Here is a 16660-nt window from a genome sequence, read left to right as displayed (position 1 = left end):
TCATTGCATTTTGCAAATTTGCATTATTGCATTACATATGTTCGGTGCAGTTGTTACTTGTTACAAAAATTACACTATATTTCCCGGTTTCTATTGATAGGATGAATTTGAACAACTACGCCGATTGCACCAACAGTGGATTGAGTTGGAGCACTTGAAATAGCCATTTGAAAGTGAACAAAGAGTGTATTTCTATGATTAAGGAATAACTGTGAATAAAGAGTGTTGTGAAACTCTTTAATACTAGTTCCAAGTACTTTTTTTTAACGGTAAAAGAAAAGGGTTCAAAAAACGGTAACATTACTATAGCATGCATGTTAATTATTAATATTATTGTGAATTGTTAGCCTACTTAGTACTTAGTAACTACCTTGCTTACCTAGTGTTACACTGTAATAATGTATGCATGCATTCAAGTTTTATGGTTTCACCTTTAGAGTAAAGTAAACAGGTAAAGTTATTTGAGAAGTTATCTACTTTTAGACAATTGGACTTGGTGAAGCCCAAGGAGGCAAAGAAGCATGCATCAGGCATCAACCCACAATAAAAAACATATATGCCCAAGTCACATGACCAGTTTTCAATTAAACCCGAACCTGCAGGTTGGGTCGATTTAGGGGCCAGTTTGGGAGTCGACCCGGTTCGGTTTTGAAACCGGTGAACCTGTTTGAAACCAGTTTTTTTACACCTCTACTTACAACTATTAGTATATATGCACTATAGAATATTCAAAATTCAATGGAGTCCCAGGATGCGGTATGGTGTACATTGGTCCGCCCCTAAGTGTTGGCGTGGTGCAAGCTCCCATTGATTCAGAATTTCATCGGTGATTGGTATGATGAGAATACTAGCAAAAACATTTATCGAAAGGAATATAAAAGGCAGGGGGGATCTTTTTTTACGACGTTGTGGAGCATATGGAGGTCGAGAAACAACAAAGTATTTAAGAAAATGATTGCATGCTCAGGTAGGATTTTGGAAGAGATTCTAGTTACGTCTTTTCTTTGTATCAAACATAGGGCATGTTCAATGTAATTTCAATTTTACACGAAAATTGTAACTCGGTTTAGTTTTCTTTTGGACGCTTGCTTCTTTTTAGCAATTGCCTTTATAGACTATCGGATGTTTCAAGGCTAGCCCAAATTAATTTGCATATTTTCCAATTTTCGGTCCGGTCTAAATACAACCAAACACCGAGCCTATTCAAATTCTAGCAGCTTAACTTCGAGCAATTTTATAATTTATATACATGTAACCCTAATTTTTAACAAACCGTCTCATTAACCGCAACAAAATCAGCTATACAATACAACCATGTGAACTCATCTACAATAACTTTTTTTATTTTATTTTTGGCTAACAAATTATATGAACTTACAAATTGCTTAATGGGCTCAAGCCCACAGAAAAAATTGGCAGCCCAGCCCATGAGTTCAGCCCATATATATACTCTATATCCCAAACAAGAAACAATTTGAGTAGCAAGGAAGAAGCAGAGCACTGTCTTCAACAGCCAAAGGGTGCCTAAATGGGTTCAGCTGAACCTGAGCCGTAAAGTCGAAAACAAATCACATCAGGCCGAAAACCAAATAAAAAATAAAAATATTCTATATACGTTATGCACATACTTACGGTAATAACGCGTTAAAAAGATACACACATTTTGTGATATCAGACGTACATATACAGTAAAACCTCTATAAATTAATAATGTTGGGACCGAGATACTTTATTAATTTAGCGAGATATTATTATATCGATAAATAAATAATTTATTAATTTAAAGGTACATTCACAAATTAATTTAATTTGTCAAGTTCATTGTTTTTTAATAACAAATTAATTGAACCACTCACTCGGAAAGAAGCATTGCAAGCGGCAAAAACTCTTCACAACATTTTGTTGCATTACAGAACACAATGCCCCAACTCTTAAGTGCAATGAGGAGATTTAAAGATGAGCTCAATATAGATTTGAAGTTCAACAAAAAACAATATATATACACCGGGATTTCGTAAAAGTTATTATCTTATTATTTTATCGATTGGGATCCAAATTTGCACTGGTACTAAAGTTGGGACCGAACAAATTACGAATTTTATCGAGATTATTAATTTATCGAGTATTAATTTATAGAGGTTTTACTGTACTAAGAATATAAAAATATAGAAAACAAATATTTATAAAACACAAGTATGACGATAACTAAAAGATATAGTGAACTTACAGGAATTGCGAGTGGAGTACCGGTCACAGAGGTTATACAGTTAGCTGCAAGATGACAAGCTTCTTCACAATAATCAGAAAAAATAGTTGGAACTTCTATTTCTCTTATCAACTCCTGAAATTGCAATTCAAACAAGTCAGACTGAATCAAACGGTTAAAAGTATACAAACTTAAACTTCATATAGATAAAAGACATACGATAGTCGGTAACCAGCTTTTGTAAGCAGCAATACCGGCATTTGGAGCAATGATCAAATCAGGAAGAAATTCCTGGTCATGAAGAATAAAATGCAATTTAAAATGCATAAAGTAAAATACTGGTGATTTATAATAATAATAATAATAATAATAATAATAATAATAATAATAATAATAATAATAATATATACCTTGGTGAGTTCTTCATAACAGTCATGATAATAGCCTGAATGAAACCTTAACGTAATCTTTGAAGAATCATCGGTACTTATAGGAGTTTTACAACTGCAGTTTGCCTCCATGCAATGTGCATAGCTACTGAGACTGATTGTCTCACCGTCCCTATATACCAGCTGCCACGTCAGATGTCACATTCAAAGATTGGTTATGTGGAAAGAGCAATATTTATAACTTATAAATTGAAAAAAAAAATGATATCTTTTTGAAGATTTATACTTGGAGTAACTATTAAGTATTAAATGCCACATCAGATGTCGTGTGTCTTTTTCTCGTACACTAAATGGCAAATAAGACGCCACGCCACATCAGCAATATTTGGAAAAATGATAAAAGTATGATATGCTACCGTTAAAACTTTGACCATTTCAATGGTTTCAAAAATCAGGATGAATGTGATGCTGACGTGTAATTTGAGGGAAAACGGTAAAGGTATGATATGAAATGTACACTAAAATCAAGTTTCTTAGTAATATATGACGCTGACCTGTCATGTGGAACTTCGGGCCCCACGAAATCTATATGCACTCGTACTCCAGGAAGAAGAGCATGCAACTCCCCAAAGACAGCAGTTTGATAAAGTTCCCGCTCTGGACCTTCATAAATGAAGTTCACTGAGTGAAATGAAGAATCGGGTTCTAAAATTATTTAAAAAAAAAGAAAGAAAAAGAAAAATGCTTGTGGAATAATACCTAGGTAGTGTATGCAAAGTTCATCTGTAGTTTCATTGGTCAACTGTTTACCAAAAGCAAGTTGAATGGCTTGATACATGGTCAATGGCTGGAATAAAGTCAAAGTATTAATGACCAAAGTATTAACCATACGCATATTATTCTACAAAATGATATTTTTATTATTCACGAGAAGTAATAGTAGTTTAGTACCCAGTGAAGAAGAAGAGCAACTGGAGAATCTAAAGAGATGCCTCGCCATTCATAATATTCACTCCAACTGCATAACTGTTTCTTTAATATAGACAAAGGGCCTGCATATTGAGTTTGTGTATTGCAGCTTTAAGAAGCAATTGTAACTGATTTAAAAACTATAATAATTGATAAACTATAAAATTACCTCTACAAGGACATAATCTATTTGGAAGACTCCATCCCTTATCAGACCTATCAATAAAATGAATAAAACAGTGATAATAATAATAATAATAATAATAATAATAATAATCAAAATGTTGACATTGCAATTATATTGATTAAACTTCAAGAATATAAAAGATTACAATAGAAACCTCAAATGATCCAACGGCAAATCTGAGGATCCGCAACTGCATTCACAGATCCAGATTCCTGCTAGGTGGATTCCAAGTTTATCCAAGAATGAACACCTGGTCTCCACCTTTTCACACACCTGCAACAATTCAGTCATTTAAACCAGTTAAAATCATCCAAATAAGCTCCATTAATCAAGAGAACACTTTTGACTTTTGAGGTCAATGATTTACTTTTACAAACTAGGATTGATTCAAGTTGTGTACTAAATTTACAACAATATAATTAAAGGTGCAAATGAGCCGAGCCACTAGCGAGCAACTCGAGATCGATAAAAAAAGCTCAAAACGAGCCGAGCCTGAGCCTCAAATTAAGCTCGTTTAGTTATCGAGCCCAAGCTTGAGCCTTGTATCAGAAGATCGTTTACGCTAGTCGATCCTTGTGTTTTTTTTAAGTTTTAATTCTTTTGGACTTCATGTGCTAAATTCACACTGCAAAGCCAAACATTGGCCCGTTTAACGTTTTATAATAATATTTAAAATGTATGTAAGTTAATTATTAAATAATAAACGAGCCGAGCTCAAGCTTTAGAAAAGGAGCTCGAAACTAGCTGAGCTCGAGCTTAAGCTCTTGTAGTGTAAGTCAAAACGAGCTGAGCTGGAGCCTAGTCGAGCTCGGCTCGTTTGCACCCTTAATTATAACTCTTAACAATCTTCAAGAAATTGCATACTACATATCAATCTTGTATTAATCTTGTATTAGAAAATTGGACAAATTGGCCTTTTGATCAAACTATATAATCACCTGATAAGTAGCTTCCCGGGAAAAAGTAAAAGGGAAGTCATTTAGCAGCTTAACACAACTCATTTGCTGTTTTAGTCTTCCACATTCTTCTTTATGAACACTCCAATGTGATATCTTAAACCAAATTATTACAAACACAAATAGTTAATAAGGGTGTTCAAAACCGGATATCTGAAATTTTCAGATGGTTGATATCACTAGAGGTATAAACGAGCCGAAGCCAAACTCGACTAAGCTCGAGCTCTGCTCGTTTTGACTTACGAGAGCTCGAGCTTAGCTTATGAGTTGTTTTTTCAAGCTTGGGCTCAGCTCGTTTATTATTTATTAATTAATTTATATACGCTTTTAATTATTTTTATATATTTTGAGAAAAACCTTAACACGAGCCTAAGCTCGGCTTGAGCTCGTGTAGTACCTTAACGAGCCAAAGCTCGGTTGTACAATAAAGTCCAAAAGAGGTAAAACATACAAGATAAATAAGGCTCTTAACAGGCGACGAGCCTAAGCAAGCTTCCCATACAAGGCTCGAGCTCATGCACGATAACTAAACAAGCTTTATTTGATACTCTGGATCCCCTCGAGCTTAAAAAGTTTCTACTTGTTCCGAGGTTTTTGTCAATTCGAGCTCGAGTAGCTCGGCTCGTTTGCACCCCTAGATATCACTATCCGAATCCGTAACCAAAATTTCGGATCCGGATATCCTAATTCTAAAAAATGTACACTTATTATTTATATATTAATTTTTAAAAACACATTTAAGAGTTAAAAAATAAACTTGTTTTGGATATCCTAAACTTATTCTTCATATTTATCATTAATATTGAAAACAATTATTATATATTTTTTTGGATATAATAATTCTTAAAAAAAGTACATTTATAATTTATTAATTTTTAAAACATATTTAAACTTAAAAAAATAAACTTATGTTGGATATCCTAAATTTATTATTCATATTATATCATTAATAATTAAAAAAATTATTATATTTATTTTGGATATAATAATTCTAAAAAAAGTACATTTATTATTCATATTATTTTGGATATCCAAATATTCAGATTTAAAAAAATAAAGTTATTTATATTTTTGAGCACAGGTTTTTCTGGTCCAAGTGTATCTTGTCTTTACCACGAACAAATTTCCTTGGTTAACAATAATTGTAGTTTTACCAATATTTGCAGGTTCCTTAATTTTCTTTCTTCCCCATAAAGGAAATAGGGTAATTAGGTGGTATACTATATGTATATGCATGTTAGAACTTCTTCTAACAACCTATGCATTCTGTTATCATTTCCAATTGGACGATCCATTAATCCAACTAGTAGAGGACTATAAATGGATCAATTTTTTTGATTTCCGTTGGAAATTAGGAATAGATGGGCTGTCTATAGGACCCGTTTTATTAACAGGATTTATCACTACTTTAGCTACTTTAAATCTATTATTCATATTTATCATACTAATTAAATATATATTGGAAATCCAAATATTCAGAGTCAAAAAAGTAAACTTATTTTGTATATCCTAAATTTATTATTCATATTTATAATAAACAATTATAAAATATATATTTCGAATATCCGAATTTTCGGATAATTCAGGTTCCGTATTTCGGATAATTCAGGTTCGGTTTCGGAAACCTGATCACATGCATCAAATGAAGGTGATCCACAGAGTCAAATTTGTTGCATATGATTATCTAGGGTTTGTATTGAGGTTTAAGCAGCTGAAGATATATAATAACGAATTGTGTGATTGTTTTAATAATAATAATAATAATAGAAAACCTGATGACTGGCGGAGCAGTAGTATACGGCACCACAACCGTCGCACCGGCGATTGGCTCCGCCGGAGCACCGCCGTGAATTTCCCGTCGCGGCACACTCCATAAATAATATTATTATTTACAAACTCGTTATTAATTTATTGTTGAATAAATGATATTAAGCAGAAGTTTTTTTAACGGTAATTTGGATCAGCTTTGTGCGTGATGCGGTTCGATTCAGTTTTGGTTAAAACTAAACTGAATAATAAAAGTTCGGTTTTTGGAGTTTTTGAAACCGTTTGGCTTCGGTTTTTTCGGTGTTGGTTTTTCGGTTTTCATTTTGGTTTTGGTTCGGTTTCGGTTTTATCGGGTTTTCCCATTTGAACTTGAAAATTTTAGGCCGAAAAAAAAGGTTGACAAAAAATTATTATATAAATATAAATAATTTTGTTAATTGTAAAATAATTGACCATCATACATTTGATAACAAAAAATATTGGAGTTGCATATTTATTAAATTCTTATAAATTATTTAATATAAAAAAACAAAAATTTAGGAATTCGGCCCGGTTCGTTTTTTCGGTTTTTGTTACATCCAAAACCAAAACCGAACCATTGGTGCGATTTCTACAAAAACATAAAACAAAATCGTTGGTTTTTGTTTCGGTTCGGTTTTTTCGGTTTAAATGTTTCGGTTTTGGATTGGTTTTTCCGGTTTGTTGCACATCCCTAATTTGGATCACTAACAATCTATGGTACACTTGATTATCTCTATTTCCCGAGCAGGAATTGTAGGGTGTTAGATGGCACTTCTTCAAATGGAAGCCTATCACTTGGAACCTCACATAATTATGACACGTGACGCAACCAGTTACTTGTTTATTATGTATAGATTTTAAACCCATCTGTGTTTAATATTTAGGTTTATGGATTTTGAAAGTTACTTTATTAGGGTGGAAGGGGGCGCAGCCTGGCACTACCCACCGTCCCACCCAATAACCAACTCAGTCACTGTAGTTGAACCGGTCTTAACCCGAATCCACCGGTACCACATTACCCACCTAACCCTCCCTTGTATGCACAAACATGTTTTTCTCACCTCCTCTTTCTCCAGGTTACATCACCCGCACAAGCCACCCAGAAAGAATAATGGAAGGAGTGGTAGCGATGTTACCACCTGCTCCCACCCCTCCACCATTATGTGTTTTTTTAGTTCTAAACTTGAATTTTGTCTTTGTATTTTCTCGATTAACTTTTCAATCTTATATTTGTGACGATTTTATTAATATTAACAATAAACATCCAACTAGACACGTATAAGTATTTCAACACAAATACGCGTTGATTCGATATTGAGAAAGGAACATATGCTAGTTCCTTTTGTTATATTCATTTCTTGCCTACCTCTTTGCTTGCAACATAATGCTATCCTTGGATTCCATATTCTATACTTCTAAATGTTGGCATTGGAGGTATCTCCTCATGCTTATCTAACAATGAAAGCAATGTTTATGAACACAAGTACATTAGAATATATTCTCTTCCATTAGAAAATGTCATTTGCCACCATGTGATGTAACCCATAGAAATATTCAAATTAATTCATCTTTATAAAATAAATAAGATGGAGGGAATATATGTTATCAATGTATTAGCTTAAGAGCAACTAGGCCACATGAACTTTGACCATTCTTGGATTCGATGTTTTCTTCATTTCACTCATTTCTCTATACTATTTGTTTTTTTTATTATCATTTATTGTAAAAGTACAACTTATAAAATATAAGTACACTACAAATAAATGAAAATGAATATATACAAATACTCACTTTTTTCCTCAATTTTTTATATTTGATTATGTAATGAAAGTGTTAATATACATTTAAATGCATTAAGACTATGTGTTGTGGGCTAACTAAAAATAACATAACATCCACCCACGTAGACATTAGAAAACCAACTCGCCATTTAACTATTATAAGACCATCCATAATGGGATGAAGTTGTGGAGTTATCACACAAAAACGTCCCCCCCCTCTTTTTGGCATAGCGTTTTGGAGTAGGGTTTTCTACAAAACACGGATATGGCACAAATTTTGAGGGTTTTGTGAGAGAGAGGGGGGAGAGAGAGGCGTTTTGGGGTATTTTTCCCACTATACCCATTTTTTGCAAATTGCCTAAAACCTTACTAGGCGCCACATGACGTAAAATACCCGGATGTACCTATTAACTACGCATGATCTAAGTTCTAGGTTAACTATGATTAAATAAAACAAATAAAAAAAGTTTGATTGAATGGACCCCACTTAAATTCATTTGCAACGGTCATTAATGAGTTATTGCCCCTCATTAATACCGTCGCATTAACGTCCCAACGCCGGTGTAACCAACGTTGATGTGCTTATTTAGCAACTAAAACGTGCTAGACGTCTAAGAAGTTTACCAAGATAATAAAAGTAGTTGAAATAATTACCCTTGAAGGAGAAGAAAAGACTTTGAAAAAGTGATTAAAAGTGAAAACCACTTCCAATGGCTAAGCAAAGGGGAGTGTTTGACACATTCATCTTCCCATTACCTTTGCCTTTAAATCATCACTTATCAAAATTAACCAATCATAACCCTATACAACAACTCCCACAAAATTTTACAACCCATAATAGTGTGAAATTAAATTTTCATTTTTGATAAATCATCATCAAATATATTTTTTTTCTTTTGAACTGCATCATATATTTTATCTTGCTTTATAAATTCTAACTTATATTTCTAAAGAATATACATTATACAATGTAAGTTTGATGGGGTTATTCCTGAGATGCCTCTTTCAGAGAGGTTAAAAACGTCATTTTTTTCATGTTACGTCAATGACATATGTGCGCGGAGACTTTTTCATTTTTTAAGTATAGTGGTTAAAACCTTTGTAATAATTGATGCCGTTGCTAAAAAAACATGGACTTTTCTTTGTCAAAACACGCCCAAGGCATAATAGTGTTTGGGCGTCATAGATGGTTTTTGGGCGTTAGTGAAGCGCACTATGGATGTCCTAAGTTCTTTAATAACACTAGTTTAAAGTTTTCAATTAACTGCTAGACATGATTTTCCAATAGACAACATTTATTTTACATATATTCAATTATGGAAATGAAATTAATGGTACCAAAACACATGAACCTCTATTTAATTGTCATTAACCACCTAACTTATATTCTCATAAATATATTAGATTTTCTTGTATGATTTCCATTTAACGTTTAATAATTCTTATTTATTATTCTGAAATATTTCGGTGCTACATGTTAAAAATTCCAATCAATTGTCATAAGCAAACCTCCAAACCAAGCCCCATAAACTATCATGTAATTAATTGAGAAACAATATATAATATAATACATTTTGAATACTATTTTACTTCATATATTGCATGTTAAAAATTACAATTTTATGTACTTTGTAAGGTGTGTTACTATAGCTTAATCAGGGAGATTACATGCTATAATCTGTTATGAGTCTATCGATTCGGTTTTCAGTTTGTTCGGGTTATCGAGTTCAATTTATTCAGTTTGAATTTTAGATAAGAAGGTGATTATGAAATGACAAAACCACATTATCTATATCATTTATTAGAAAAAAAATCATAATCCTAATTTTTATTTACTTATACCGGCCATCTACACATTAGGCTATGTGTTATACATCATTATCCATCATTCTCATGTAATAACCCGCGATTCAGTTAATTTCTTTTCGACTTTGCTCTTAGGCATGAACACAAATGAGATACGTAAACCTACAAGGAAACTTCTTGAAAGCGGGAAATAAGTGAAAATCAAGTGTAAACCTACAACAAATTATACGAGTCAACTCACTACCGATCAGTATGTCATACTATTATTAAAACTATAGGTAAAAATAATAATCATAAAACAATTAAATTACCATATCAAAACATTACAGAGATGAAATGAATCACAAGAACAAATCAAATTTTCTATTTATATCACTAAACATCCCTATTCTCTACCAATATGTCATCTTTGAATCACCAAATCCTCCAAAAATACAAAAACTTAGGGGGTGTTTGTTTTTTCTTCAAACATCTTCAAGGGAGCTTATGTCTGCAGGCGCGCAGACGTCACCCTTGAAGACTGTTTGTTTTTTTTTTTTAAACAGATCTGAACACATCTTATTTCCTCTTAAAAAATAAGACACAGATCTCTTTCTTATAACATCTTCACAAAACCCTACTCACTCTTCTCCTCCGACCAGGTACGCACACAACATCAGGCGCTCCTCCTCCGATCATTTTTCCGGTGACCAGGTACCTCCCTCTTCTCCTCCGACCAGGTACCTCCCTCTTCTCCTCCGACCAGCCCCTCCCATGGTGTTGATTGAAAAACAAAACCCTAAACTAGGGGGGGTCGGGTTTAGGTATAATATTAGAATTGATCTCGAAAGATCGTTATTACGTTTTATGCCAGCTGCAGTTCACTCAATTAACCCTTCTATACACCATCGTTTCAAGTAATTAATAGTGTTTCAGGATATAAGAACCCTAAAATCTGGTGACCTCCCTCTTCTCCTCCGACCAGCCCCTCCCATACTGAAGTCGTTAAGCTGGTTGGATGAAGCTAAAACTCGTTGTAAAGCAGCTCTTGTGGAACGAGGTATAACCTCTTATTACTTTATTAATTATTATTATTATTATTATTATTATTATTATTATTATTATTATTATTATTATTATTATTATTATTATTATTATTATTATTATTATTATTATCATTCAAGTGAAGTCAATCAATAATTATGAGTTTATTAGGTAAGGCGGCCGAACGGACTGCTGAGGAGCTTGAGCAGACTGCTGAAGCGGTTGGATACGGTGCTGTTAAGTAAGTTTATCATGCTTTTATTATTATTTTTACCATGGTTATTGTGCTCATGCTATTAGCACCAACACATTTATTACTGCAACAAGTTATATTGTTTTGACTATTTGTGTTCTTAACAGGTATGCAGACCTGAAGAATAACAGATCGACCAGTTACACGTTCAATTTTGATCAGATGCTTAATGACAAGGTGCTTTTATTAATTTGAAACCGTGACACCGTTATTGTTTCTTACCTGCACATATTTTTTTGATACATAGGGTAATACTGCAGTATATCTGCTGTATGCACACGCTCGAATATGTTCGATTATCAGAAAATCCGGTAAAGACATAGAGGAGTTGAAAAGGGAAGAGTTATTTATTTATTTAATTTTGAGTTGAAATAAAATATCGACATGTTTGTGACAGGAGGGGCAAATATTATTACATACAGACGATGAACGCAAGCTGGGATTACATTTGCTCCGGTTTGCTGAGGTAAGAAATGAACCAAAATCAAGCATTTTTGTCTATAATTTGAAGTACCGGTCAAACATCTTATTTTAATTTGTTTTAAAGGCGGTCGAAGATGCTTGCACAAATTTGTTACCAAACGTCTTGTGTGAATATCTATATGATTTATCCGAGAAGTTTACAAGTTTCTACTCAGAGTGCAAGGTATACTTTCCGAGAAATTGTTTATTTTATAGAATCTTGTTTATTTATTATATAAGGGAGTTGTCGTTACTTTTGGATATCGGGCAGGTTGTCGGGTCTGCTGAGGAGACGAGCCGATTATTATTGTGTGAGGCAACTGCAGTGGTGATGAGGAAATGCTTTCATCTTTTGGGCATTACCCCTGTCTACAAAATCTAATACACATTTGAAGTTGTGTGAATAATGTTTTGAATAGTAACTTTAATGCTTGATATATATTATAATTCTAGTTTGATCAGCAGTCTCCAGTTAAATATGTGCTCGTGGCTTAAGTCACGAGAAGCGTATGAGGCGAACACCTCAGTCTGTCTAAGGTCTGATCTGAACCGTCTAAAGACAGGCTTAGTTTAGTCCGATACTTGCTTTTAACCAACCTTTGTTGACCACTGACCAGCCCCATGACTTCTTTTGGCGTGATCGCTAGACGCTAGTCCTACTTCTTCACCAAAAAAGACAAAAATATAACCAGTGACAAGATCCATTACAAACACATTCTCTCTTTATTGTTAAGACTGATTTACTAGAATGAATCAAGGGGCTCGCAACTCACTGGAAACCGATTAATTCTTCGTTGCTTGAAAAGTGATTCTTGAGCTAGACCACCTGTTTTTCCAACTACTTGTTTCGTGGGTTTCTCGTGAAAGTTACGAGTTTGAGTATCGCTGCTCCTCTATATCGGTCTAGTTATATAGAGGAGCAGCGATACTCGAATTCGTGAGGTCAGTTTTAACTTTTAAGAGATGTGGTTTTCGATAATCATCACCGCAAATGTTTTTTTCTTTCTGGATACATATAATAATAATAGTTATTTAGCTTGCAGACAGTATCAGCTTATAAAAACAAACAGTCTTATATTTTCAGCTTGCAGATCTTCAGACCACATCTTCAGTTGCAGACATGAAAACAGATGAAATCAGCTTGCAGACAGTTTATGTCTGCAAAAACAAACAGCACCTTAAAAAACAAAACCTAAAAAAAAAAAAAAATCTTTTCCTTAACCAAATAATCCGAATCGAATCCAAATAATATTCTAAAAAACTACGACTAATTGAAAAAAATCCAACGGTTGAGATCTCTTCCTATACAGATCATACACCTTCCAAATATGATCCAACGGACATGGTCTCTTCTCATCAAACCGCACCCACGGCTTCCCTTTCCCGCTCCAATGCAACAAACTAACCGGACCCGGATGCAACGACCGACAACTCCCCTTCACATTATCCCCACCGAGCCCATGCTGATTCCACCGGTGATCAATCGCTTCAATATCACCCGCAAAAACCAACAAAAACGGCGGTAACGATCCCAACTCGTAAATCCGCTTCTTCCGTTGAATCTCCATCCAATTCTCGATGTTTCTACGGTAATTCCCCCTACGAAACCTACTTAAGTCCATCACCATCACGCCCGTGTTAAAATAACACGGGCGTGATCTAGTTCCCGTTCTGGTCTCAGACACAAATGTCTGATTTAAACTCGGGTCGGACCAGAACGCGTCAGTAAAGTAATTAGTAAAATTCGCGTGACAATATTCCGGGGCTCCGATAACCCGGTTATTATTTAATTTTATATTCCATAGTTTTATAACATCATCCACCAATACAACATCACTATCCAAGTATATAACCCGTTTCACATTCGGGTCAAGTATATCGCCTAAATAATTCCGGGCGTAATTCAACGGGTTCTCCAACGCGACCCGGACTGACGTGGATATTAAGTTGATGACGTCATCTTCCCGGAATATATAAACTTTGAAACTGAGAGAAGTAAACGTGTTTCTGACCAATCGCGTGAGGACACGTGGACTCTCCGGATCAAACTCTGCGGCGATGAAGTGGAAGAAGATGTTCTCCGGACACGACGCGTGGCGGAGGACGGAGTGTACGGCGGCGATTGAGCCACGTAGGTACTCGGAGTCTAAGGTCATTGCCACGTGTACGGCGGAGGTACGGCAGCTTGCGGCGTTGCGGTACTCCGGCGACTCGGTGAACTGGAAGAGCTGGTTGCCGGAGGTGAAGTCATCGGTGGCCGGAAAAGAGCGGATGCCGATGGAGAGTAGTGGGAGAGATAGTAAGAGGATAATGTGAAGAGGATTGATCGGAGATGACGTCATCTTTCCAGTGAAGATGACGGTTATTGGAAGGTTTTGAGAGTTAGGGTTTCATCTCCGGCGAGAAGGTGGTCAACGGTGACTCTGTGTGTTTGTGATTGTTTATAATGAGATATAGAGATATGAGTGTATTTATATATGTACATTATCGATATATATATATATATATATATAGATACAGGTGAGAGTGTATGTATATAATGTGCGTATAGCTTGCTGGCAAGCAAAGTGGTCAAACGGTCATTCGAATAACTTATTTTTCACCGGTTCACTTGAGCTATTTTCAATCTTCGAGTATGAAACTGTTGGGTGCTAAGCTGATACGACAGTTTTTGTCACCGGTGAGATCTGAATAAAAAAAACTACTTTTAATTTTTAAATAAAGTATTTGAATGCCTCGTTTTAAAAAAACTTTTTTTAATTTTTAAATAAAGTATTTGGATGCCTCGTTATTAATAAATAACCGTTTAGAGAAATAATTGTAGAGGATTATAAATGAGCAGTTGAGCACCGAATGATACAAAACTAAATACTTTTGTCAATTTATAAAATTTTGCTTGTTATACGTAAAAAATGGATTTTCGTAAATATGGTTAGCTAAAATAAACAAATGATTAATTAGCAATTGATTGAGAAGTTACTATAGACGAAATACTAAATTTTAAATATTTTTGTCAACTAATAAAGTTTTGCTTACAGTTAAAAAAGCAAATAGTTCGTTATAAGTCGTTACATGATAAGTTTATCGTCGTCGTCTCCACCACCATCTATCCGCCACAACGATCAGAAAAAGGATAATCTTGAAAATTGTTTAAATTATTAGAGTTTGAGTTTGAGTCTATTATCTAAGTTTATCAAGTTGTTTAAATTTTGAAGTCAGAATTATCTTTTTATTATGATAAGTTTATAAGAGTTTAAGTCATAGTTTGTTAGGTTTTGAGTTTGATATACATAAATTAATAGGCATTATTTGTGGGTGGTCTTATTTTCAGTTTGGTTAAATGAATAAGTATTTTGTTAAATTTTATTTACTTCTAGGCAATAGTATTTTGCCATTTTTTTCATTATCTCATGTTTTGTATTTACCAAACTACTATTAAACAAAATAAGGTAATTATTTATTACATCCAAAAATAAGTGAAATAAGACAATAAAATGATGATGATTCATTATACATTTAATTCTCTTGTCATTTTCATTCACTCATCAATTTCATTATCTCATACAAAATTAACCATAGTTTAGTGTTTAAAATTGAAAGTATCGTCTTAAAAACCAAATGATGTAAAATTAAACAAAAGTTTATAAAGTTACATATAATAAAAAAAAGAATAAAACTATTTCAAATATCATCTCAATGTATGAGAGGTGATATTTGAACACCGACCCCCAATTTCAAACACCATCTCTTCAGGGTCTATACAACTCGTATATGCTTATACGAATTGAATAGACTTCGGGTGCACGCCAATGGTACCCCCACAACCTCGTATTTATATGTGTTGTAATGTGACTCGTATAAACGCATAATTTGGTGTCTTGTCCATGATTCTTGGGTGATGTCACGTGAAAGTAACATTGACGAGTATAAGATTACACCGAAAATTATATGTTTGCAGATTTAGTATTCTTTCAAAAACTATTTGACAAATTTAGTATTCTACATATAAATAGGACTATAAGTTTATAAATTTTATTCATCTTCGTTTATCTGGTTAACTCTATAAGTTTTGTCATACTATAAAATCTAAACGAATTGAGTTATCCTATACGACTCGTATATTTAATGGTAAACAAGTTTGGCACAACCTACCCTTGTGAACTCTATATATGATGGCTAGAGTCTGTTTAAACATAAATCAATGCTCTAGTAAAATTGCATTAACTCTTTAGGGTTGAAGTTCTTGGTATAAAAGTGCATGATGCGTTTCGTTTCGATTCAGATAATATTGATCCTTTTATATATAACACAAACCGAACTACATCTGGATAATGGGTAAGCGAGCAACAAGCTGCGCAGCTATCCCCTTTTGAATCGCAAAGCCTATTCTACTAAATATAAATCCTTGGTTCCTCGGGCTCTGCGAGTCACTGTGGACCACCTTCTGCACCCGCTCCAAGAAGCGAACCGCCTCGGGAGCTAGGATCCAAAAGTGTCGAAGGCAAATGGAATGAACACGTGCTGATTCTCCAAACACGATGTTTCATACTTTGCAACCTTCCTAGACTCCGCTCTCAAAACCGCCTGTCCCGGTACGAAGCTATGATTAAATAAATGATTAAAGCCACGGTCTCTCAGCCACTCCTTTTCAAAGCTATGATTAAATGATATAAATTACACTTAATTAAATAAAGAGCAAAAAAGGACAAAAGCAAAATCCAGCTGTGGAATATAACGGTGGCAGATGTGTAGAAAGCTAAAATTAAAGTGTTTTTTAATATCAATTTATTTAAATAATAATTAAATTAAAATAAAAAAACATGCATAAATTTGCTATTGT

The 16660-nt window shown here is 34.0% G+C and overlaps 2 protein-coding genes and 1 pseudogene across 2 annotated transcripts; 1 reads left to right on the top strand and 2 right to left on the bottom strand.

Annotated features, from left to right (window-relative positions):
- Positions 1 to 1338: 1338 nt before the first annotated feature.
- LOC143544690 (uncharacterized) lies at positions 1339 to 6575 on the bottom strand. The gene is made up of 11 exons (XM_077036730.1): positions 6480 to 6575; positions 4690 to 4803; positions 3906 to 4024; positions 3734 to 3780; positions 3547 to 3647; positions 3355 to 3442; positions 3150 to 3258; positions 2617 to 2767; positions 2426 to 2497; positions 2228 to 2341; positions 1339 to 1544 (listed from the first exon to the last, which is right to left on the bottom strand). The coding sequence occupies exons 2-11, from the start codon at positions 4750 to 4752 to the stop codon at positions 1452 to 1454; spliced, it is 957 nt and encodes a 318-aa protein (XP_076892845.1). The 5' UTR covers positions 4753 to 4803; positions 6480 to 6575; the 3' UTR covers positions 1339 to 1451.
- A 1339-nt stretch (positions 6576 to 7914) lies between these two features.
- Positions 7915 to 12202, top strand: LOC143544701 (arginine--tRNA ligase, chloroplastic/mitochondrial-like). The gene is given in 7 exon segments (XM_077036737.1): positions 7915 to 7929; positions 10998 to 11121; positions 11277 to 11346; positions 11466 to 11535; positions 11606 to 11824; positions 11906 to 12004; positions 12092 to 12202. Coding segments are annotated over 7 exon segments (708 nt in total).
- An 825-nt stretch (positions 12203 to 13027) lies between these two features.
- On the bottom strand, positions 13028 to 14250 carry LOC143544689 (putative galacturonosyltransferase-like 9 pseudogene; annotated as a pseudogene).
- Positions 14251 to 16660: the final 2410 nt, after the last annotated feature.

The sequence above is a fragment of the Bidens hawaiensis genome, unplaced genomic scaffold, assembly GCF_021521415.1.
Source record: "Bidens hawaiensis isolate Kalapana, Puna unplaced genomic scaffold, B.hawaiensis_p1.1 tig00013690_1, whole genome shotgun sequence".
NCBI lineage: Eukaryota > Viridiplantae > Streptophyta > Magnoliopsida > Asterales > Asteraceae > Bidens > Bidens hawaiensis.
Note: the sequence above shows the minus strand (reverse complement) of the source record. Positions and strands in the feature narration are given on the sequence as shown.

Coding starts and splice junctions, on each gene's coding strand:
- LOC143544690 (XM_077036730.1), bottom strand. CDS start 4,752: ATGAGTTGTGTTAAGCTGCTAAATGACTTCCCTTTTACTTTTTCCCGG. Junction 3,259..3,354: donor ACTTTGCATACACTACCTAG/GTATTATTCCAC, acceptor TCATTTATGAAG/GTCCAGAGCGGGAACTTTAT. Junction 2,498..2,616: donor GTTATGAAGAACTCACCAAG/GTATATATTATT, acceptor CTTCATGACCAG/GAATTTCTTCCTGATTTGAT.